The sequence below is a fragment of the Ambystoma mexicanum genome, chromosome 3q (genome assembly GCF_040938575.1).
Source record: "Ambystoma mexicanum isolate Mex_15411 chromosome 3q, UKY_AmexF1_1, whole genome shotgun sequence".
Classification (NCBI taxonomy): Eukaryota; Metazoa; Chordata; class Amphibia; order Caudata; family Ambystomatidae; genus Ambystoma; species Ambystoma mexicanum.
This window is the reverse complement of record NC_090926.1, coordinates 1,300,760,741-1,300,783,716: the sequence shown is the minus strand read 5'-3', so window position 1 is coordinate 1,300,783,716 and position 22,976 is coordinate 1,300,760,741. Positions and strand designations below refer to the sequence as shown.

Genomic DNA, 22,976 nt, shown 5'->3' with positions numbered 1-22,976 from the left:
AAGGGTAAAGACCAAGGAAATGTATATTTCCTTTCAAGGTTTCCCTGTGAAGAAATTCAATCCAAACCACATAGGGGAATGGTATGTGAAAAACCTGATCGTATTCTCCCATCCACTCCCTCGGGATCTCCCATTCAGGTGGCCAGGGAAAAGCCATCGCTTTTGGACCCCAACCCTGCGGGTGGACAAGCGTACAAAATTCGACCAAGCGAGGATCACCCAAGTGGAGGGTCGCAAAGGATTGGGAGGATACCCAAGGGAAATGCATGGTATTTCCCCAATCCCAAAACAACCCCAACCTACTCTCCATCAGCCTTAATGGGGTATTCGATCTCACCACAACTCCCCCTTCCCAACAAATACTGAGACGAGGAAGAGGCAACCAAGATCTGTAAGGATTACCCATAGGAATAACATGGGGAAGGTAAGGGCAACCTACCCTAGAAAGAACCCAAGTTGTCCCATTAATAGGGTCAGGCCTTCACTAGTAACTATTCACACCTGACTCCACTTGACTGGTCTTTTTGCTATAAAAAGGTGTGGTCTTTCAGAAATGGAGGAGCGAGTAGGAGAGCAAGCAGAGAGAGTTGGGAGGAGAGCCAAGACGCAAGAAGGGCCAGAGGCAGGAGACCAGGACACCGAGATGCTGCAGTTCACAAGAGCAGAAGCGTGGCTATGGAGCCATGTCTCCAGGGAGCCTACGAGAGTCTGTGTATGGGAGCCGAGGGGCATGCTGGTCTCCTGCAGCAACTGCGGATGCAAGTGCTTGTTCCCCTGGGCAGGTGAGACAGCCCAGTAGTGTCCAAGGGGCGGGCAGTGAGATCCTGACCTCGGAACGAAGAACCATTGGGGGAAACTGAAGAGCAGAAGTCATCCCGGTGAGTCTGAAAGTATTACAGAGCTGGGTTGTGAAGCGCGCGGTACAAAATGACTTTTGAAACATGTAAGAAAAAGCACTGCATTTGTTAAAGCATTTGAGTGAAGTTGAATTGAAGAATTTAACGATGTGAAAGTAACAGTGTAAGGGCAAAACGAGGCAGATGCGTGTGTGTGAGAAATAATACGTGGAATATAGTCGGACATTGAAGTATTAAGTGTAAAAGGGGCCAGGGGCCCATGGAAAAGGTGCAAGAGGCACGAAAGTGTAAAAAGGGGCCAGAGGCCCATGGAAAAGGTGCAAGAGGCACGAAAGTGTAAAAAGGGGCCAGAAGCCCATGGAAAAGGTGCAAGAGGCACGAAAGTAAAAAAAAGTGGAAAAGGGGCCAGACATCTGTGAAGCAGTGTGCAAAAGGCATGACAAAGAGGAGGTTTAAAGGACAGTGCAAGTGTGCACGGCAAAAAGGAAATGATGCAAGAAGCACTTGAAGATAAAAAGTGCAGAGTAAGCTGGTTACCAGACATTTGGTCGAAAAAAATTGGTTGACCAGACAAATGGTCGAACCAATTTGGTTGAAAACCAAATGGTCGAATTTTTTTTATTTTCACCTTTTTTTTGGGGGGGGTCCCCCCCAACCCCCTTTTTTTTTCTAAAAACCCCTTTTTTTAAAAACGAAAACCCGAAAAATATATATATAAATAAATAAAAAAATTCGACCATTTGGTTTTCGACCAAATTGCGTCGACCAAATGTCTTTCGACCAGTTTTCAGTCGACCAAATGTCTGGACACCGAGTAAGATACCAAGAGAGGGGCAAAGGGTCAAAGTGGTCGCGCTGAGGAAAAACTGAGAGCCTGGCATTTTTGAAAGCCTCTGAGTCTACCCCATGAGAGAATGATATGTAAGAGAGACTATATGTAAAGGCATATCCCGACCAGCTGAATTGGCGTTCAGAGGGGCTTAAGCTGGAGGAGAGGTGCCCCTGTGAAACCAAAGAGAACTGCAATATATGGTGTTTTGAAAACTGGAAGAGGCCTGAGCTTGGGGAAGGGATCCCTGAGAGGAGGCCTACTGAGAAAAGTAAAATGAACAAGCTGAAAATTGGGGAAGGAAATCCCAAGGAACTCAAGAACATTGAAGGCATTTGAAATCACCTGGCCATGTGGAGGTCTTTCGAACAGCCCTGTTGAGTGATACCAACTTTCGTGACATTAACTACATTGAACCTGTTGAGAAGACCACTTGAAACCGGCTCTGGTTTTGCCATTTTTGTTGAAACACCATTTTTCCTTTTTAAAAGAGTTCCCATCACATGTGTGTACAGCGTGAGTGTTACGCTCACGTGGTCTCTGCGGGAACGTTGGGGCACGGTTGCAGCCCTCCCTGGAGGTGAATTCACCTGGTCATGCTCCTTCCCCTGCTCATGTGTTGCGGACTGCGCTGGTTGTTGGCAATGCCCCAGTGAGGATATGAGAGATTGTGAGAAGGCTGCTATATGACTGCTGTCTCTCTCGAACCCTTCTTCCCAGAATGTGGTGAGCATGTGCCGACCCATATAATCTCACCTGTTGATTGATGATGGCGAGCTCTCCGTCCTGCTTCTCACTGCAGGGGCGCGTTGAATGGATCGAGTTCCTTCACTGGCCCATTTGCGTGGCAGCCCAGACCGGCTGTGGATGAACCACTCCTGAAGGTAAGTGTCTTTGCCCTTTTATATATTGTAGTGTCTTTTGCTTATTGTCTGAATCCTTTTAAATACTTGTCTTTCCTCTTCTTTCTCCCAATAGGGGATATGATATGCGGCCCAGCGGCGGTTGCAGTGTAAGCAGCGAGGCCCAATGAAAGAGAATGGAGTCCAAGATGCTTCAACAGATGGTAAGTGTTAGTTTTAGGTCAAGCACAAGGATTTATCTAAGCGCGACCTAAAGGTAATGTCTTTGCAGTTTCTAACCTTGTCTTTGTCTTTTTCCTTGCAGGCACGGTCTGCTTGGACGTTGGGCTGGAGCGCTGCTATCCGAGGTCTGGAAGTGGAAGATGAATGCCAAAGTCCACGATGATGCGTGCCGAAGGCAGCGGATTGCAAGGTGAGTGCCGCAGCAGTAGCTGAAAACAAGGTAAGATGCGCTCTGGCAAGTTGCTGAAGCAGGCAAGATGCACTCTGGCTGGGCGCTGGAAACAGGTAAGGTGCGTTCTGGCGAGTAACGTTAGATAGGTAAGATGCGCTCTGGCTGGTAGCTGAAGACAGGTGAGATGTGCTTAGGCGGCGGTGAGCGTTATGCTGCAATAGCAGAATAATGTGAAGCGCGTGCTGGAAGGCAGAGCAGGCTTATATAGCCTAGCTCTGGCCACGCCCATAGTCTTGACTCATCGGCCCCACCCTGCCACTCCTAAAATTATGCTTAAACATGCAGTCTGCCTCTTCCAGCAGCCACGCCTGACCCAATGCATATGGGGGCCCCTGTAGGGGAAACCAAGTACCTGCACCAAACAAAATGTGGTAGTGCACATTTATTTATGAGCCTGGCACCAAAGGCGCCAGGACTGAGTCCAGCTGGGCTCTCCATGTCGTATTGTCCCCAAGGGGCAATAAAAGGTTGTGTTGCCCTTTGATCTCGTGCCCTGATGGAGCGGGGCCTGGGGTTCTGGGTCCATGGCCATGACAGTGAGGTCAAGCATAGGTTTAGACACAGACAGACTTTAATTTTTAACTATTAGACGACGGCCATTACAAACATCGGTTAAGGGAACCATCCCTTTAGAGTTAGGGCCAGTCAGTCATTCCACCAACCCAGGGGCCTTAGTAAATACAGGTTTTAATGCTCAATGCTTTAGAGTCTTGTGTGTCACTTGACACCATGTATACAATTTAAGGGTACCTGTTAAACCACAGGTCCTCCAGGTGAGGAATACAGTGATATAAAAAATGAATATTGGTAGTGAGGTTGGATAGATACTACTAACTAAATATTATCAAAAAATATAAATGTATTATCAAGATTCACAAATTTATCAACACAGTTTTTCATAGAACACATTAATTTACATACATTTGACATCGTCAGATTCATTCCAATATACATACTCATATTTACTGACACACATCCAATGTCAACTTAACAAAACATGGGTTAACGTTTAATATGGTACCCTTCTTAGAAAATGCATCAATATATCATTTCTTCACACCCATGTAGGCTACCGGTGTGTATGTCTTGTTCAATATCAACCAAAGCTTATTGACATCATCTACACGTTTCGTTACAAAATGGGCTTTTCAATCTCATCCTTGTGTTTTTCGACCTTCTTCAGGATATTGGCAGGGCGTGGATGTCACCTGACCCTAATAGCATAGTTCAGTGGAAGATGTCTTCAATTAATCTAAAAACAAACAATAAGACAACTAGTTACTAACCAACCTCCTAGCAATTTAGAGGACACATTTTAGTTGTGTATATGAATCTCTCGTGATTATATTTATTCATACTCGCCTCCAATCTCAATTTATAGGGGCAGTGTGAACGTGGGAACTAATCCTCAGTGCTCCAAAAAGGTACAAGTCAAAAGAAGCCTTGAAAAAAAAAAAGGAGAAGAGACCGAGGCCCAATGCTCTCTCTCTATAAAGACATTTCTTCACATCTCATAATTGGGGTCCGTTTCATTGCTTAGACTCCCTACACTTACCTCTCGTAGTGCGCAGTATATTGCTGACATTTCTCTTTATTCATCGAAATCACAGTTCACCAATCCATTAATTCTCATCCGTCATACACTGGTCCAGGAGTCAGACAGTTACTCCATTAACCTACAACTCAATCAAATGAGAGGCAATCTTAAAACCTTAAAAATCCCACAAACAGCACACACTTCCTAGCATGTATACAGTGGACTCGATCAATTTCCAAATCCATCCAGTAACATCACCTTTAGATTATTACTGATGAGGTGGCAACATTTGACCAGGCTGCCCAAACGTCTTGTTCTTTCAACTACCTAGTGGCACCTGATGTTAAGTGTTCCTATGTCCCGCATCTGTTGGAAACTCAACCAAGTCTGTTCTGCTCTGCTGAAATTGAAACAGAGAAATCACTTACTGGGTCATTGTTCCTAGAAATGGTTTCACACTCGTGTACAGTCAGGTCTTGTCAACTTCTTAAATTGAGTCACACTTGGCACGTGCTGCAACCACACTATATTGGTGCATACATATAATGCAGAACACAATCGTTTGTTAAATGTTTTCATCTCATGTTGCAGTTACACGCTTCGTATTTGAGGATATATTTTGGTGAGATATTTCTGCGCGATTGCCGGAACCCGCACCTCACCTCAATCCGATATGTTGCGTACGTTTTGTCAGGCTATCTCATATTCGGCCAGCCTCCTTCGATGGAGTTCGGGCACTGAATTATTTACTACGCACAGCGCGCAAGGTCCTTACCTGCAGTGTTGCTCATTATCGCACTCTCAGGCAAAGGACCAGTGCTGTGTGGGGCTGCTCACAGACCACCCATGTCAATATGGACGTAAAGCAATGTTGTGGCTCCTGTTAGAAGTAAAAAGGGGACTAGGCTTCCATCACTGGGCATGTAGTGTTTCTTTTAGATGGTATATCTCTTAAGGAGGCACTTCACATGGTCACACAAGCATCGTTAAGAACATTTAAATTATCTCGTAAAATTATTAGAAAAATATTTTGAAAAGAAGACTTTTTGAAAAAATTGTTTGGCATTTCTTTTTCTTCAGAGATTTTTTATTTTTCGTTGAGAAAATGTGTTATAGGATACCCGTTTGGATGGTTGTATATCCCTATTTCATGAATATATATGCATATACTCGATTCCATGGTCCAGCATATGTCTACAACACCAAAGGTCGTGGAGGTCTATACTTGCAAGCATGTAGTATGTGTACATGCAAGTATATCTTCTCCATACTCCAGATCAGTGACTGGGGGAACACTAAATCAATTTGTTCCACTCAAAAGAGACATTGAGACCACATCGGACCGTATCTAAGGAGTATATCCATCTTTGTTCCACTTTGTGTAACATGGTGGATATGTCACCTCCTCCCATAGGGGCTCTTATGGTTTGCAGTACAATCAGTATGGCCAGCCCAGCCAAAGTGTTCAACCAATGGTTTGTCTTGCACTTTATTACTTGTGCGCAGGATCTGTGTTCTGAGATCCTTTGCCGGACCTGTCTTGTGGTTTTACCCACATAGATCATGTTACATGGGCACAATATTATATAAATGGCTTTTTTAGTTAAACGGTTGGTATGCCCCTTCATTTGCCATTTAATTTTACCATGTTCAAAAACATGCCTTGTCTCCATGAAAGGGCGTGCAGCACAATTGCTGCATTTGTAATGACCAATGATCAGAGGTATCCCCCATTGATTCCTCAGTTTGGTTGGTTTCACTCTCCACATATGTTTGAACCAGTTTCTGCCTTAAATTGGCATTTCACTTAAAAGCAAACATGTATTTTTTTGGCAGGCTATCTGCTTGTTTAATACGGTGCCAATTTGTATTCATGCTTTTCTTCACTGCATTACTTATTGGAGAATTAGTGGAGACACAGATGAGTCGGTCATTGACCGGTCTTTCGCTTGGGGTCAGGCATACCTCTCAGTGTGTGTTGAATGCCCTCTTGTAATTCTCTCTCACAAGTTTCTTGGGGTATCCCCTATCAGTAGGTCTTCCCTTCAGTTTGGTTGCGTGATCAATTCATTCATCTTTTTTCGTGCAATTTCTTCGGATTCTAAAAAATTGTCCATATGAAGTTTTAAACCTTCCGGATGAAAGCTTGAGGAATGTAAAACTGAATTCGTGTATATGGATTTTCTGTAAAGCGTGGTTACTAATGTCCCTTTGGATTTTGGATCAACAGATCCAAAAAACTCACTTGTGTCATGTTCCATTCAACAGTGATTGTAATATTGGGATCATAAGTGTTGATCCATTAAAAAAAAAAACAAGGAGGGGGATACTAGACCCTCTCCAGATCAGGAAGACATCATCAATAAATCGTTTCCAAATGACCAGGTTTTCCCCATAATTCCGTTTTTTCAATGTATTTTCTTCACCCAGAATGTGCAGATTTTCTAAATTCGCCATATACAAGTTGGTCACATGCAGTGCAAATGTGGCCCCCATACTCACTCCTCTCAGTTGTTTGAATAACTGCTTTTCAAACAGAAGAGGTTTTCTGTCATCACTAGGCACGCAAATTCCAAAATAAGGCCTGTTGGTGGAATCTGTGGCATGGGGCATTGGTCAAGGCATGTAACCAAAGCATCTATGCGTTCCATTTGAGGAATCGATGTGTACAAAGATTCCACATCCATTGTTACAAGGAAGTTACTCTGGTTTATACTGATGTTGCTAATGATGTTGCTCATATCAGTGGTGTCTTTCATATATACAGGCATTTGTTGCACAAACGGTTTTAGAAAGAATTCGGTGTAAATCGATAAAGGTTCTAACAGAGAGTCTATAGCCGATACTATCGGTCTCCCTGGGGGATTCTCTTTGTTTTAATGTACTTTAGGTAGCACGTAGAACGCCCTTTTCTTGGGGTGCTTTTTGCATAGGAAGACACATTCCGCTTGGCTCACCCACTCTTCGCTTGGTGCATGTCTCATCAACCTCGTAATTTCTTCCTGGAGTCTATGGGTCGGGTCCTGACCTTTTAATTCAACCTCACTATCAAGGTCCCTTTTCTATATTACTGTATCACTTGACACCATGGCTGTATCACAGTAAACAAGCAGCTCGATTTGAAATACAGGCCTGCGGCTCTCAACTAGAGTGCCTAAATCAGTAATCAATGGAAGAAAATAAAAGCAGCAAAACTTTATAAAGATAACATTTCACAATGGCACCCATTCCAACAGAAATCCAAGATATCAGACCTACTAATTAAATAAATTGTATGTTCCTGTTCCAGGACGTGGTTTGTCGTTGGAGCAAGGACAGAAAAAAGAAACTGATAAAAACATGCAAATGGAGGCACTCGGAAGATATCATTTTTTAATGTTATTACATTCGGACAGATAGTGGATGAATTTCAATATCATTTCCAGCAGCATTTCATTCCATTTCTTTTTGCAACTCTAGCAGAAACTGTTTAAATTAGAAACTGATCCACTAAACTGTGATGAGATTCAATTTGGTATCTTTAATATTGAACTCCTTTGACTTTAAGCCAATTATTGTTCATTTTATCCATAAAAGACACTACTTTATTACCACTTTTGCAGGAAGTGTATTGCTCCTACTATAGTCTCAACAATGTACATTTTTAAACATCATGCAATAAAAAACCGTTGACATCTTCAGCTTGCTCATCCCATCAACAATGCTCCTGTAAAATGGTCTTTAAAAAGTGGACATTGCACCCATTCTTCTGTAATGCGCACCGCATTAAGCATATCTGAAGTGGTCAAATAGCAAGTGGCAAAGGTGTTAGGCAGTTTCCAGAAACCTGATGGGGGGGGGGACTACAGTGCAAGATTGTTCCGTAAAGGGGAAATGCTGCAGTGGTCGGCTACAAGGGATTTCCGACGCTTTCCTGGGACATTGAGAACAGTGTTTTACATCAGCAGCCTAACTGGAGGTTTATAAAATTCCCAGAGCATGGCTTATCCTTGCTGTAAACAAAAGCTGTTGTATTAAGCAGGGGCCCAGACAAGATTTTGAAGATATAGTATTTTACTCCAATTTTGTGAATTGTTCAAATAAATTTGCATCTAGTAATTCATGAAAATGAAACAATGAGTTTTACATTAAAATTCCTATTCAGATCAGGCAGTCTCAATTGTATACCTCTGGCATGACACTGATGGTACCACTGTTATGAACATTTCCATTGACCTCTGGGGTGAAAGAAGGGAGCAGGCAATGTGCCAGGTACTATCTTTTGGATGGACGAGCTGCCTGATTTTAGGGAGTTACAGGGCCAGCACTCTGCTCCCTTTTAAGTTATTTATTTCTAGATTGCTTTTGCAACCCAAGGTTTAATTCCAGCAGTAGATGGGCATGAAAACAAAAGCAAAACCAAAGCAAGGCAAATAGGAACAGATGGATTTCCAGCAAGCGCATGCAGGCCAGATGGTCTGAGGTAATGTGCAGTTTTAGAAAATTGCCATTTCAGATACAATGAGCTGCATTACTAGATATAAATGAGCCTTCTGAATTGGGGAACTCCAATATGGGTGCCAGAGGTATAAGGGCACAGAGAGGGCAATCAGGGTTAAGTTTGGATTACAGAAAGGGGTCCCTGGCCATAAAAAGCACTTTATCCAAAAAGAAAACAAAAAACACATGAGGTTGCCGGTGCCAACAACAAGGAGCTGGCACCATGCTAGAAAGTCCCTACACCTGAGAGGAGGGCCTCAACATTAGGCGCTGCTTGAAGTTGTTCAGTAACACAAGAAGGACTAGAAAGACTGCCAAGATAAAATGCAGCAGAACAGGTCAGGTTTGCAACCACTGATGGCAGAATAGAGGGCATAAGAAAAGGAGGATTTATCACAATGCCTTATAGCAAAAACAAAATTTACTTTGGGCGGGTAAGTGGGAGCATATGATCAATGTTTACACCCAGGCAGTGTGGACACGAGCTCCAGGCACACACACAAACAAGGGTTAAGCCCAGAATGTTCAACTTTAGCCAGTAGGACCCCATCATCATGGCTTACAGCTCTGAACATAGTCACACCAATGCAACGCCATCAAAGAAGTGGATCAGGATCTATGAGGCATGCGAGTAGAACCTGAGGTCATACAAGCGATGAGCTCTGCCAATGGTAGAATAGGCGACAAGGAGCAGCCCTGCCGCATGCCACATCCTGTAGGCAGTGGCTGTGGGACTAAAGAAGGCATAATGGTATATGTTCCATCAGTCCGCAAGAGTTTAAAACAGGAGTTGGGAGGGATTACGGAGGTGGGTCCAGATGCTTGCCTCATATTCTATATGGTCACAGGCGGCAGAGAGATCTAGATTTCAACCATCTGTATTTTCTCTCGCAGTAAGTGACCACTAATTTAGTGAAAAACTGCAGTTTGGTATTCAAATTAGTATAACGGGTCCTCGCAGCAGATAACCAGAGTCTATGGCTACTGATTTAATAGCACATCCTTTAGGCATTTTCAAAATTTTCAGTGGTCAATTTGCTGAAGGCCCTCAAGCAGCGGTTCATAGGATGGATACCTTACCATAGAACACAGGCTCTCCCATTCTAATATTCCTAGATCGATAAAACACCAGTGCTTTGGCAATTATAACCAGCAATTTGTTTGTACATGGTATGATCGTAGGCAAGAGCCCAATGTGTGCGCTTTGCACGTCTGTGTTGAATTGGGGAGTCGAGCTGCGTTGCTATGGTCACACGGCTGTGTATGCCTACTAATACACAGTATAGATAAACATTTAAAGAGATGAGGACCTGCAAATCGACGCATATGTCGAAACATGTGTCGGCTGATCAAGAGTGCTAATAAACCTCACCTATATCTGGATTTATGAACTGCTAATCAAGACTTGTTGAATATTGAACATTATTAGTTAGTTTCAGGAGGTAGCGCAATTTGCAGGTCATCTCTTTAATTGTTTGTACATGGATTTAGTCGCAAATTAAAACAGATGAGCTGAGGAGATAAGGCCTTCAGTTTGCAAATAGCCATGCATCTCAATTAATAATTTTTTTTAAAAATCTCGCTCACTGGCTTTAAAAAAAATAAATAAGTGAGGGCAGAAGAGGATCATCACGCATGTATTTTCCGGTGGCGAACTAGTTGTCCCTTCACACGAAACCTTTTCCCACATTCAGTGCACGGAAAAGGCTTTTCACCTGTATGTGTTCTCTCGTGAAGAATAAGATCGGCCTTCCGACTGAACCGTTTCCCACATTCAGCGCACGGGTGAGGTTTTTCACCTGTATGTGTTCTCAGGTGGTTATTAAGAGCTCCCTCCTGAATGAACCTTTTCCCACATTCAGAGCACTGATGTGGTTTTTCACCCGTATGTTTTCTCAGGTGGTAGGTAAGGGACTGCTTCAGTCTAAACTTTTTCCCGCATTCAGTGCACCAATATGGTTTTTCACCTGTATGTATTCTCCAGTGGCAAACAAGAAAGCTCTTCTGAATGAACCTTTTCCCACATTCAGTGCACTGGTAAGGTTTTTCACCTGTATGGTTTCTCAGGTGGTAATTAAGATAATCCTTCAATCTGAACTTTTTTCCGCATTCAGTGCACTGATGTGGCTTTTCACCTGTATGTATTCTGCAGTGGGAAACAAGACAGCTCTTCTGAATGAACCTTTCTCCGCATTCAGTGCACTGATAAGGTTTTTCACCTGTATGTGTTCTCTCATGAAGAATAAGATTTGCCTTCCGAATGAACTTTTTCCCACATTCACAACACTCATGAGGTTTCTCACATGTATGTATTCTCTGGTGATAAGTAAGAGATCCCTCAGTACTGAACTTTTTCCCGCATTCAGTGCACCTATGAGGTTTTTCACCTGTATGTGTTCTCAGGTGGGAAGTAAGAAATTCCTTTAGTCTGAACCTTACTCCACATTCAGTGCACTGATAAGGTTTTTCACCTGTATGTATTCTCAGGTGTTTAGTATAAGCTTGCTTTAATCTGAACCTTTGGCCGCATTCAGTGCATTGATGAGGTTTTTCACCTGTATGTGTGCTAAGGTGATTAATAAGAACTCGCTTCTCACTGAACCTTTTCCCGCATTCAGTGCACTGATGAGGTTTTTCACCTATATGTGTTCTCATGTGTTTAGTAAAATATCCCTTTAGTCTGAACCTTTTTCCGCATTCAGGGCACTTATGAGGTTTTTCACCGGTATGTGTACTCCTGTGGAGAACAAGAGATTGCCTATGAATGTACTTTTTCCCGCATTCAATGCACCGGTATTTTCCACATGTATGTGTTTTCTGTTGGTGAATAAGCACTCTCTCCATACTGTACCTTTTCCTGCAATCTGGGCACAAATGAAGTTTCTCATCTGTAGATCTTCTCTGGTGACGAACAAGGCTCGTTCCTATTGAATGTTTATGCAGGTTGGGTGCATGGATGGCATTTGTCCATTTTAATTCATAGACTATTTACACAATCTTTTAAATAAACTAGCTTCCTACTATATGTAAAATGGCACATGTATTCTATAATAAATAGCTAAAACATAGGCTTTCCTAACAGAAAATAACACAGGGGTCTCATGAGGAGTCTACTATTCTACATATGTATTATATCAATACTGCAGAATGATGGATGTTACCATGAGAGTGTTTGGCTGAAACCCCTCAGGTATTCAGTAGGCTCCTCTAATGCCAATGTCTAGTTACTTTGAAAAGTCAACTAATTCCTATACGTGTATCCTTCTAGATGTGTAGATAGCGCATAGTCTCTCAATGAAGCTTTGTCCTGCATTACTCCATCAGAGAAATTAACAGAAACGCTGTTGCATTTCGCTGGGCATCAATCACCTACAGAATTAAAGAGAGATTCACATTAAAAATCAATACAGGTTCAAGATCACTGGCATAAAATGTACCAGGTACACTGGTTCTCAGCATTAGTGACATGTGTTAGTTTGTTAGTTAATTACCTTCATGGGTAACAGATAGGATTTGGGAGTCCCATCTATTGGGGCCAAGTATCTCAATGGATGGTAGAGAAATACTGCTCCAATGATTACATAATAATACAACACTGATAGAACAGTTGTGACAGAAAAATTGAACATTGTGTTTTGTTAAGTTAGACCTCACTTTTAGTATCCAAGATTGTGATACAGGAGTTCAACATAATGACAAAAAGAAGCTGGAAGAAAAACATTTTAAGTGGATGCTTTACTTATTAGGACTGCACATGTATGTTCCAATATCATTTATTCAGCAAGGACCCAGCTCACACATGAAAGCTCCACATTTTAGGTTATAGTGAGATAGCCAAGCCCTTTCAAGTGTTCACCCCACTTAATATGGTGGAGGTCTTGCAATTGACTCCTGAAGCTGAGAAAACCTTCATGAGGATAAAATCATGCTTAACTGAAAGGCCTGCTTTAGGGTTGCCAGATTACAGAAAGGGACTTACCCTATGCGGTCTATTGCATACTAAAGTAAATAATTAGTACCTCATGCTGTTACTATGCTATTGAAAACAAACACACAGCATGTCTTAGTGTTAGTTTCCAAAGCAAGCAAATGAGCGTCTTTAGGATTATTTCAGTATTGCCCCGATAAGACGCTTTCGAGTTAAATCCAATGTTCCTGGTCCTTATCCCGCCACCCCCATGAATAAGGGGACACATAGTAGCCTGGCATGATAGTGTAGCCATTACTGACTGCTTGTTAATGCCTCACACAGTCCTCACTGATATTCCTTTATCAGAGCCACATTTCATGTACTTTGTTGACGAGTCAGGATAAAGGGATCCAAATATGGAAATGTGTTGCAGGGCACGCAGTGTGTGCCCCTAGGGAGGTGGTGGTGGTGGTGGTGGTGGGCAGAAGGTTGCCTCAAGTCAGCTCCAAGTGGCAGAATTGGTAGCCTTGATCAGAACTTGTTTAGCCACACAGCAGTTGATATATATATATATATATATATATATATATAGTGTTCTCCGTTTACCTTGTTGACCGAGAACCTTTTCATGTGCTAAGTGACTTGTGGAGTGCCGCCATGCTGAGTGCAATCAGCTCCTATTCTTCTTCGATATATATCTATACATACATACATACACACTGCATTGCAGTATGCATCTGCTGTAGCCCAAGACGTAGGCCAACTCTAGAAGCATTGTGGCTTCTTGACATCGACAGGAATTCTGATAAAAAGAAATGGTCAACCTGTAAAGGCTTTGCTAGACACCATTCTGTTGGCTGAAGAAAATAGCCATCAAACGGCCTGCCCATTATTCGTTAGATGACCCAAACAGTAGGGGCAATGACTTTGCCGACAGTACACCAAATTAGCTGGCACAGATACTGCAGATGCATATGTCCTGCGTGTTAAAGGCAGTCCTGACCCTACACCCATACGACTTGGAAGAGTTGGCCTTGATACAGGAGAAAATCCTCTAGTGAAAAGGATAATTGGATATTAACAACATGAGTGTTGTTTGCACAAGGATATGTTGTGAAGAAGGTGCCGAATAAGACTAGTTGTTCACAAGATTTTAGGGTCTCAACTCGCAAGACTGGATCATGGCGAGGCACACGTAGGACAAAATTGAATGATCATGTCCCTGGTTCACTGCAGATTTGGTTAAATAGCTCAAGACTATTCTCAGCAATGCATTATTTGCTTGCAGAACAATTTCGGCAAGACAATACCTTCCACCCAAAGAGCACATCCACCCCCCTTACGGACCATCAAATGAATTTCCTGCAGCTGCAACAATGGCAGTACCTACTTGTAATCTTGGTTGTGTTCTCTGGTGGGAGGGAAGGATTGGGACACACTTGAGACATTTCTCCAAACTTAAATAACAAAGAGAATGCCTGTCTTGCACTATCGTGATGGGGGCATTCCTTGCTTATCATAACTAAGGTGCTAGTCAATCAGATTTGCCGAAATAAAAAATGTCTATAGTCCAAAACCTAAATCTACCTCATCCTACAACTAAGTAGAACAGCTAAGAAAAAAGAGAGACATTCTTCTGGCCCATTTAACTCTCTTTGTTGCTTCTCTTCGGCAGTCTCTCTCTCTTTGGCTTCTCTTCAGGGTGTGCATGATTTACGTTTTTTAATCAACTGTATGAAATCATTTTCCAGATACCAGTTCACAAAGGTGATCTCCTTTTAATTCTCCTTGTCTTTATGATACATTTCTCCGCTAAGAGCATCATTGCTTTACTGTTCCGTACTGGATAGTGTGCCTCAGATATTTCTTAAAAAGGTTTTTGGCAATATTCCCTTATAGTCCTTCCTCCGAGTGTTTTACTCTTTCTCCATTTGAGCCCTCTGAATTTGATTATATTTTGGCCAGGGACATAACACCTCCACCCTTGTGTTATCCCTACTGTGCTGGTCTCTAGATATTTTCATGATACATTCTATTTCTGTTCAGAGGTTTTTCACAACCATACTGCATTATTCACATGAAATTAAATAGAATATTTTATGTGATTGAAGGTAGCCGACACACGTTTCAACCACTAGGTCTTCTTCTAGGCTATACTGTATTCTATACAACCCCTTTGCTTAAGGGTCTAGACCACGGGGGCACAACTTACGGCCCGCCACGCTGTTTTGTCAGGTCCGCAAGGAACAAAGACTTTCCTAATGGAGGGCGGCCCGCAACCCACATCGCCTGTCCTCCATTAGGAAAAGTCTTTGTAACTCTTCCAGGCCGGACAAAAAAATCTGACCCTCATTGGCTCAGTGCACACGCACCAAGTAGCGCCTATGTGTCATGTAGTGCATGTGTGCTGCACTAATGGAGGGCCAGCACTACGGCTGGCGTGGTCAATAAGGCTTGATGCTGGAAGGCATTTCAGCCTTGCCACGCCAGCCGTAGTACCAGAGACCTGGCCAGCGTTGCAGCATGTCCGCGTTAAATACCTATTTCGGGGAAGTTCAGGTCGGATCTGTCCTACCGGTTTCTGTGTGTGTGTATATGTATATATGTATGTCGAGATGCGGGGGTGGGGGGATGTGTCGGGTCTGCCTGTATGTTTGTTCTTTTATAATGTGTATGTTGAGATGCGGGGTGGGGGGTGGATGTGTCGGGTCTGCCTGCATGTATGTTAGTTTGTGTATGTTGAGATGCAGGGGTGGGGGGGATGTGTGGGATCTGCATGTATGTTTATTTTTGTGTGTATGTTGAGATGCGGGTGTGGGGGGTGTCGGGTCTGTATGTTTGGTTTTGTATCTATGGGCAGTGTATGTTGAGATGCAGGGGTGGGGGGTGTAGGGTCTGTCTGCAGGTTTGTTTTTGTGTGTATGGGAAGTGTATGCTGATATGGGGTGGGGGTTCGGGTCTGTATGGGTGTATGTATACATGGTATATGCTTGTTAGTTTGTATGCTGAGTTGGGCTGGGGGGTTTGTGTCTGTATGGGTGCATGGTGTATGCTTGTTAGTTTGGATGCTGAGATGGGGGTGGGTGGGTCTGTATGTCTTTATGTGTGCACAGTAGAGCCCCCAGAAGCCTCTGGCACACGGGTGAGGGAGCCTCGTTCATACGAGGCCATGGATGCCTCTGTGGGGCCCTCTTTCAAATGAGGCCAGGGCTGCCTGTGTGGGTACCTCGGTCATATAAGGCCCGGGTTGCCTGTGTAGGAGCCTCAGTCATATGAGGCTAGCGCGGTCTGTGTGGGCATCCAGTGGCACCCAGTCTGGCTTGGCCAGGTCACTAAGGTCCTTTTGGGCACTTATATGCTGTGTAGTGTCATGTAAACATCAATTACCCTGATCTCTCAGACACTCAGTGAAAGCGTCCAAGGTCTTCCCACCAGTCAGGTCAAGTAACCGACAGGGGGCACATGTGATATGATTTGGGCACATGTACAATGCAAAGTCAAAACCTCACACAGCCCACAGTGACAACCCAATATTGACCTGCATTCAAGAAAACAGAGCTCAGAACAATAACACATTGTATAAAGCAGTCTATTCTATTTCCAGGACCACTGCTTGACATGTAAAACATGTTGCACTGCAGATGTAATCTCATCCTGTGTGACAGTGCACCGCACACCTGTGTCAAAGAATAACTAAAAGCAGGGCCTAGCATACAGGCACCGCTGGATAATGTTCTTTAGAGCAGAGGCTTAGCATACAGGCACCCTAGCGAATGAGCAGGGCCTAGCATACAGGTACCTGCAGAGAATGTTCTTTGGAACAGGGTCCATCATACATGGACTGCTGGAGAATGTTCTTTAGAGCAGGGTCCATCATACATGGACTGCTGGAGAATGTTCTTTGTAGTAGGGCCCATCATACAGGGACTGCTGGAGAATGTTCTTTAGAGCAGGGTCCATCATACATGGACTGCTGGAGAATGTTCTTTGGAGCAGGGCCCATCATAAAGGGACTGCTGGAGAATGTTCTTTGGAGCAGGGTCCATCATACATGGACTGCTGGAGAATGTTCTTTAGAGCAGGGTCCATCATACATGGACTGCTGGAGAATGTTCTTTGGAGCAGGGTCCATCATACATGGACTGCTGGAGAATGTTCTTTGGAGCAGGGCCCATCATACAGGGACTGCTGGAGAATGTTCTTAAGAGCAGGGTCCATCATACATGGACTGCTGGAGAATGTTCTTTAGAGCAGGGTCCATCATACATGGACTGCTGGAGAATGTTCTTTGGAGCAGGGCCCATCATACAGGGACTACTGGAGAATGTTCTTTAGAGCAGGGTCCATCATACAGGGACTGCTGAGAATGTTCTTTAGAGCAGGGCCAGTTGCTGTGCAAAATGGCAGAGCTTGTGCCTTCCAAATCTAAACCAACATAACTTGTGAAATGTTTGAGCGCAGTTTTTCATCCTGTATGATTTGCATATTTATTCTAGTGCCAATTTCTCCTTTGACCAAGAAAGAAATTATAAAAGTGGAATGGAAAATGTGTACTACAAAATGTAAGTTTAAATTACAAATAAAGACTGGTACACCTCCAAAAAAGGTATTCTTTTTCCATGTGTCTAATAAAAATTGGGGGTTGAAAAGACCCCCCCGTCCCGCCTCCCGCCCCTCCCACATTTACTTTTCAGCCCACTATAGGCAGTATGTAAGGTACTTTCGGCCCTCTGCAAAATTCAGTTGTGCACCCCTGGTCTAGACAGTACACACGGCGAGCAGCTAGAGATGACAGAGTCAGTTGAACGGTGCACTTGCGGGTAACGAGACTCAATTCTGTCAATTTCAGTTTACCCCATCACCCTTAAACAAAGGGGTTGTATAGAATACAGTACAGCCTAGAAGAAGACCTAGTTGTCGGAAGACGTGTCGGCTGCCTTCAATCACATTAAATATTCTATTCAATTTACTTTCATGTGTATGCACAGAGTGGTTGTTGAGCAAAACTTCTGTCCTTAATTACTTGTTGGTTTCCCTGGGCACAGGGTCCAAACCTTCACCACCACCCGCAGCATCTCCATTAGAGTCACTACCAAGTGTCAACCTTTACTTCGAGGTTTATTAGTTACATATCTAAGATACACCATTGATAAGCGCTTAGTGGTTTCAGCGCCTTATGCCGCATGATTACATTATATTTCTCACTTTAAAGGTTTTTTACTCTTGCTCTTGTATCCTATAGATGGCTTCTTCTCGTCTTCCTAAGGGGGACTTTCCGTCATTCTCAAGGCATTTTCAGTTGTTCCAAACTTAATATAACAGTGTTCACAACTTTCGTCACTTTTATTGACTTCCCACGGCAGCTCCCCCTTCTAAAACTCTCCACGGTACCTTCCTTTAGGAGTGATTGACCCTTTGGAGGTTAAGAACACGCTTGGTTTTCCTTCTTTGGTTTCTTTTCCCTCCGCATCAGTCTTCAGCTCCGTCCTGTTCTTCGCATCTCCGTGCAGGGTATGGTTCGGAAACCGCTCCCTGACAGGTGGTTCCACCGCTCCAGCTTGTGCATAGTTCACCGGGCAACCGGCCCACTGCAGTGCTTCTGTGGTCACGCCACCAGCTTGGACAGTTGTTCGCCCTCCATACAAGCAACGGTTTACCCATTGCTTGTTAAGACTGGCTTCTCATCTTCGCGTTCCTCGCTTCTGTGATTGCCGTCAGCTATGCAGCTTGATGCTGCTCAGACCCTCCAAGACATTGCAAGCTCATAATGGATCTCTCTTCCTCTTCCGGATCTACTCATCTTCCTTACATACAGGTTTTCTGTTAAAGGCACAGTCCTCTTTGCTTCAGGATTTGTAAAGAAACCAGCAGTGCCTGAACCCAAAGGAACAAAGGGTATTTTATTCCTTGTAGGTAGTCCCATATATGCAGATAGGGTAGGTTGCATAGGGAGTTGCTTGTGGGAATGAACGTCCTTGTCGTCTAGAGGGGCGTCACTCCCAGGGAGGTCCCACTTGCACCGATCCCTAGGGAGGGCCTTGGAAAGCGGGCTCAACTCCCTAGCCTCTCCTTTTGTCACACCATGTAGAAACCAGGTGCAATGCTATGTTGCGCACTGCTTCCATTTTCATGGTCTGCAGGGCTCACATGGCTCTGTAGGAAAAAGTGGTTTAGGTTGGTTAGTGAGGGCTAGATGTTGTGCTTATCTGTTGATGCACATAGAACCAGGAGGAACTGGCGTGTGAGGTTTCTGGGTGTGTTTTGTGCACTGGGCTTGTGGTGTCCGTAAGGGCAGTGTCCAGTGTTTGTTGTCCAGGTTACTGGGTTTGTAGTTTAGCTAAAGAGATATTTCGGTTTGCATGTTTTGGTGGGTTGGTTCACTAGCCCTCTGGGTGTGTTTTCTAGATGGCAAGTGTGGGTTCTGTGGAAGAAAGAAATGGTTAGTGGATTCTGGGTGAATCCAGGGTATTTCTAGCTATTTTATTGTCTTTCATTCTGTATTTATCGTTTGTTTCCAGCTAATGGTTTGTAGCAGAAGCCATTGGAATCACAGTTGTGAAGGTTTTGGTGAAGGAGTGCCCATTAGTATTAACAGTGAACTGGTCACCCGCTTCGTCAATATTATCATAAAAATCACACTTGCAAAACTTCAGCATAACTTGCACTGTCCTCACCACCCCTAATCGGCAGGAGCAGTAAAGAGTAGGAATGGGGTGCTAAAGAATAAGTTAGCTAAGCTGTGTCAGGAATCTAGCTTGAGATGGCCTCAAGAATTGCCACTGGTGGTCTTCAGTATGAGAAGTACTCCAAACAGAAAGACAGTGCTCAGTCCTTATTAAGCCATATATGGACTGCCAACTGGGTCTAATGATCTACATCAGACGATGATAAATTATTAGAGTATGTGAAGTCCTTAATCTCTTTGGTCAGTCTTGCTCCACACTCAGGTGAAAGCTGCCTTGCTAAGAGAACCGCTTGTCTCTGCAGCCCCGTACCCACAACCTCAAAGGTCTACCATCAAAGGTCTGCCTTGGATCCCAGGTGGAAGGGATCCAATCTGGTGCTCATGAAAGCAAACTCCACTGTAAACCTGAGGGGACATCCGAAAAGGGTCCGTGTTTCCAACTGCAAGAGGGCGGTAGATTCAGTAAATTAAAGTATCCGATATTGGTCTTCACTCCATTTGTTTGGATATATTGCATTTTGGTTTCCACTGTGTCCAACACTTCTACTGTTGTGCATGCAAAGAATATAACCAAACTAATATGGTTATAGATTGGTGTGTAGCAGTGGTTTTGGGTCACTGCACCAATCACCAATGTAATTAAACAGGTGCTTCCTTGTGAAAAGAACAGAACATTTAAGGTTGCCTATTGTCTGCAATTACTGGGGGAATGGACTGTACCACTTAACAGTCCAATTAGGTTTTAAGACAAAAGGAGACCTCCACCACACTGTAATGCACTCAGTGGCTGTGTTAATCAGAATCATGATTTTGAATGGTATTATGTTAATTGATTATATCCACACATATGGAAACTGCGGCTTCAGAGATATTGCCTATACACTGTGTTCAGATCTATCTCAGAAAGATGATACCTAATTTTCCCAGTTCAAACCTTTATTTTCTAGAATACTAATTCCCCGTACGTACAGAGCGAGTCCATGCCAGACACTACTGGCAATGGACAAAGAGTCCCCACAATGATTCTCCATTCTAAATTTCCATATTAGTAAATATAAAAATAATCAAGTGCATTCTGAAGCTCCCCCACATATTTGTATAAAACCTGCTCACCACACATTGGTACCGGTTTGCATAAATTTTCATTTGTGTGCCAGAGCACGTGGTGATTGAATGCACATCATATCCGGCATTAAGAGCGTTTGCTAGTGACTCTGAACCCCATCATTGGGATCCTTCACCTCGATGGGCGACTGGAAAGGCTCACTCCACCTCAGCAAGTTACATGAAGCAACGAGTCATTACATCATAAGAGGACCTGCAGCTCATCATCATTGCTGAGACCCAATAATGTACTTCTGAGTTTACAGATAAGCTTGGCTTCTTCCTCTCAACAAAGTCAGTTCCCAGTCCCCCAGTCTCATACTGCAGAAGGTGTTTTATTCCAATGAATTTTATGTTATCTTTGTTGTCCATCTGATGATTGATGGCCCAATTATCCTGTAGTGGGAGTGTCTTGTCTGTTGCAGGTTACATAGCCATGATCGTGTATCTTAGCTTCCTTATTGCTGAACCTACATACACGTTTTTCTTACGCATATCACAATGTAAATTACAAATTTAGTTTTCCAATTGATAAAATCTAAAATAGGTAATTCATGTTTGTCATTAGTTACGAAGGTTTTAACATTATTTACAGTAGGTTTACACATGGAATAGGTTATGCACTTGAAGAAATCCCTCAATGTACGGCCCGCTAATACATCAGTTTGAACCATTAGATTCTGAATGCACATGAAGCTCGGACAGAGTTTGATTTTTAAGGTGAGAGCTTTGGTGAAAACAAACTCTGGTTGATCCGAAACGTAATTCTCTAGATCGTCATCTAATAAAATGTGCCAGTGTTTTTTGAAAATCTCGATTACTTCTACAGTATGTTATAATCATGCATGTCTTGTTTCTTCAGGAAAGGGTTTTGCTTTAGGACGGAGTAGTGTGGTTCTGTCTCGACTATATGGCCTCCCTCTTGCCTCTGTAATGCATTTGGAGGTATATCCCCTCTATAAAAATCTCTTTTCAATGGTTCTTATAAACTACATCCCCCAGCACTCCCTAGGAGTCTTAAGGCCCTCAGCGGCGCGTCAGAGGCGGTGCCGGTTTGTGTCCGGAGAGGGATTCTCCCTGTGCACCTTGAGAAACCTAGCTAGGCCACCGGAACCCCCACGCAGTAAGCCAAGTTTGATTCTCTAATCTTCACTATGGCCCACCTGAATTACCTATTTGCTACACTCTGCAGTCCTAAGATACCTGCACAATATAATGGGGAGCGCTACCACGCTAAACAACAAAGCATTCTAGCACGCTATTATAGCCTTGATACTTTGCAAGCTTCTGATACTCAGCTGATCACTGAAGAGCGGAAAGCAGCATGAACTAAAATTCCACACTTCGTGGCCAATGATATTGAGGCCGTAAAGACAGCCGTAAAGACAGCGTTCCCCTCCCCACTAAGGAGTCCAAATTTAAAGGAATCACACGGCAATGGCCACGCCTATGCCGCACATGAAGTATGTCGCATGAATATCTGCACTGAAACTGAAGTTTCCCTACTTACTATTAATGACTCCAATTTGCAAATGTCCTTGACATGCTTTCCATAATAATTTTTTTATATGGCACTTCTTAATATATGTTCCTTACAACCTCCAACCTTGAAATATTGAGTATCACTGCGCTCTGGCTGAATGATACAGCCAATATGGCTGCCTCCTTAGCAGTTCCAAAGGACTGCAAAATTTTACGGATGGATCGGCAAGATCATAGAGGGATGCGAGAACCTGTTCATCGAAATCATAAATAAATAAATGTATCATTACCATTTTTCTTACCATATATAGACATCCCAAGGATATGCTTTTGCATCGGCTGAATGTTCTGAACCCAGTTTGTTCTAGTTGTCCATGGTCAGACCACTTTATGGGACATTGACAGTGTGCCTTCCTGATGCACCTAACCGCCTGGATAAACTGCCAAGAATCCTAAATCCTAAAAAAAATTACACCAACTTTAGGAATTTTTCCTCATCCAAATTCTCCTCACTCCTTCAATCCAAATGGCACCCTCCTGACACTCTGGAAAACGTTACAGCTGTGGTTACCCATCTCATATTACCTCTGTAATCAAAGTAATCACACCCGAGACCCTAAAAAACACTTGGTTCAATGAAAATGTTCTCGAATCAAGATTGGCAAAAAGAACACTAGAGAGAAGGGAATGGTGAAAGAAATCCATCATCCACGGTTCTATCCAACTATAAAGAAGAACAGCAAGAATGCCATCATTGAGGAAAAATCAAAACACTA

At 43.3% G+C, this 22,976-nt stretch overlaps 1 protein-coding gene across 2 annotated transcripts in view; it reads right to left on the bottom strand.

Moving 5' to 3' along the window:
- Positions 1–7,898: 7,898 nt before the first annotated feature.
- Positions 7,899–22,976, bottom strand: part of LOC138447909 (zinc finger protein 567-like) — an 88,252-nt gene continuing 73,174 nt past the window's right edge. For both annotated transcript variants that reach the window (XM_069604425.1, XM_069604424.1), the window contains one exon: positions 7,899–12,388. In XM_069604425.1, coding sequence (XP_069460526.1) covers positions 10,649–11,863 — 1,215 coding nt within the window. In that variant the 5' untranslated portion in view covers positions 11,864–12,388 and the 3' untranslated portion in view covers positions 7,899–10,648. The remainder of the gene's footprint in view (positions 12,389–22,976) is intronic.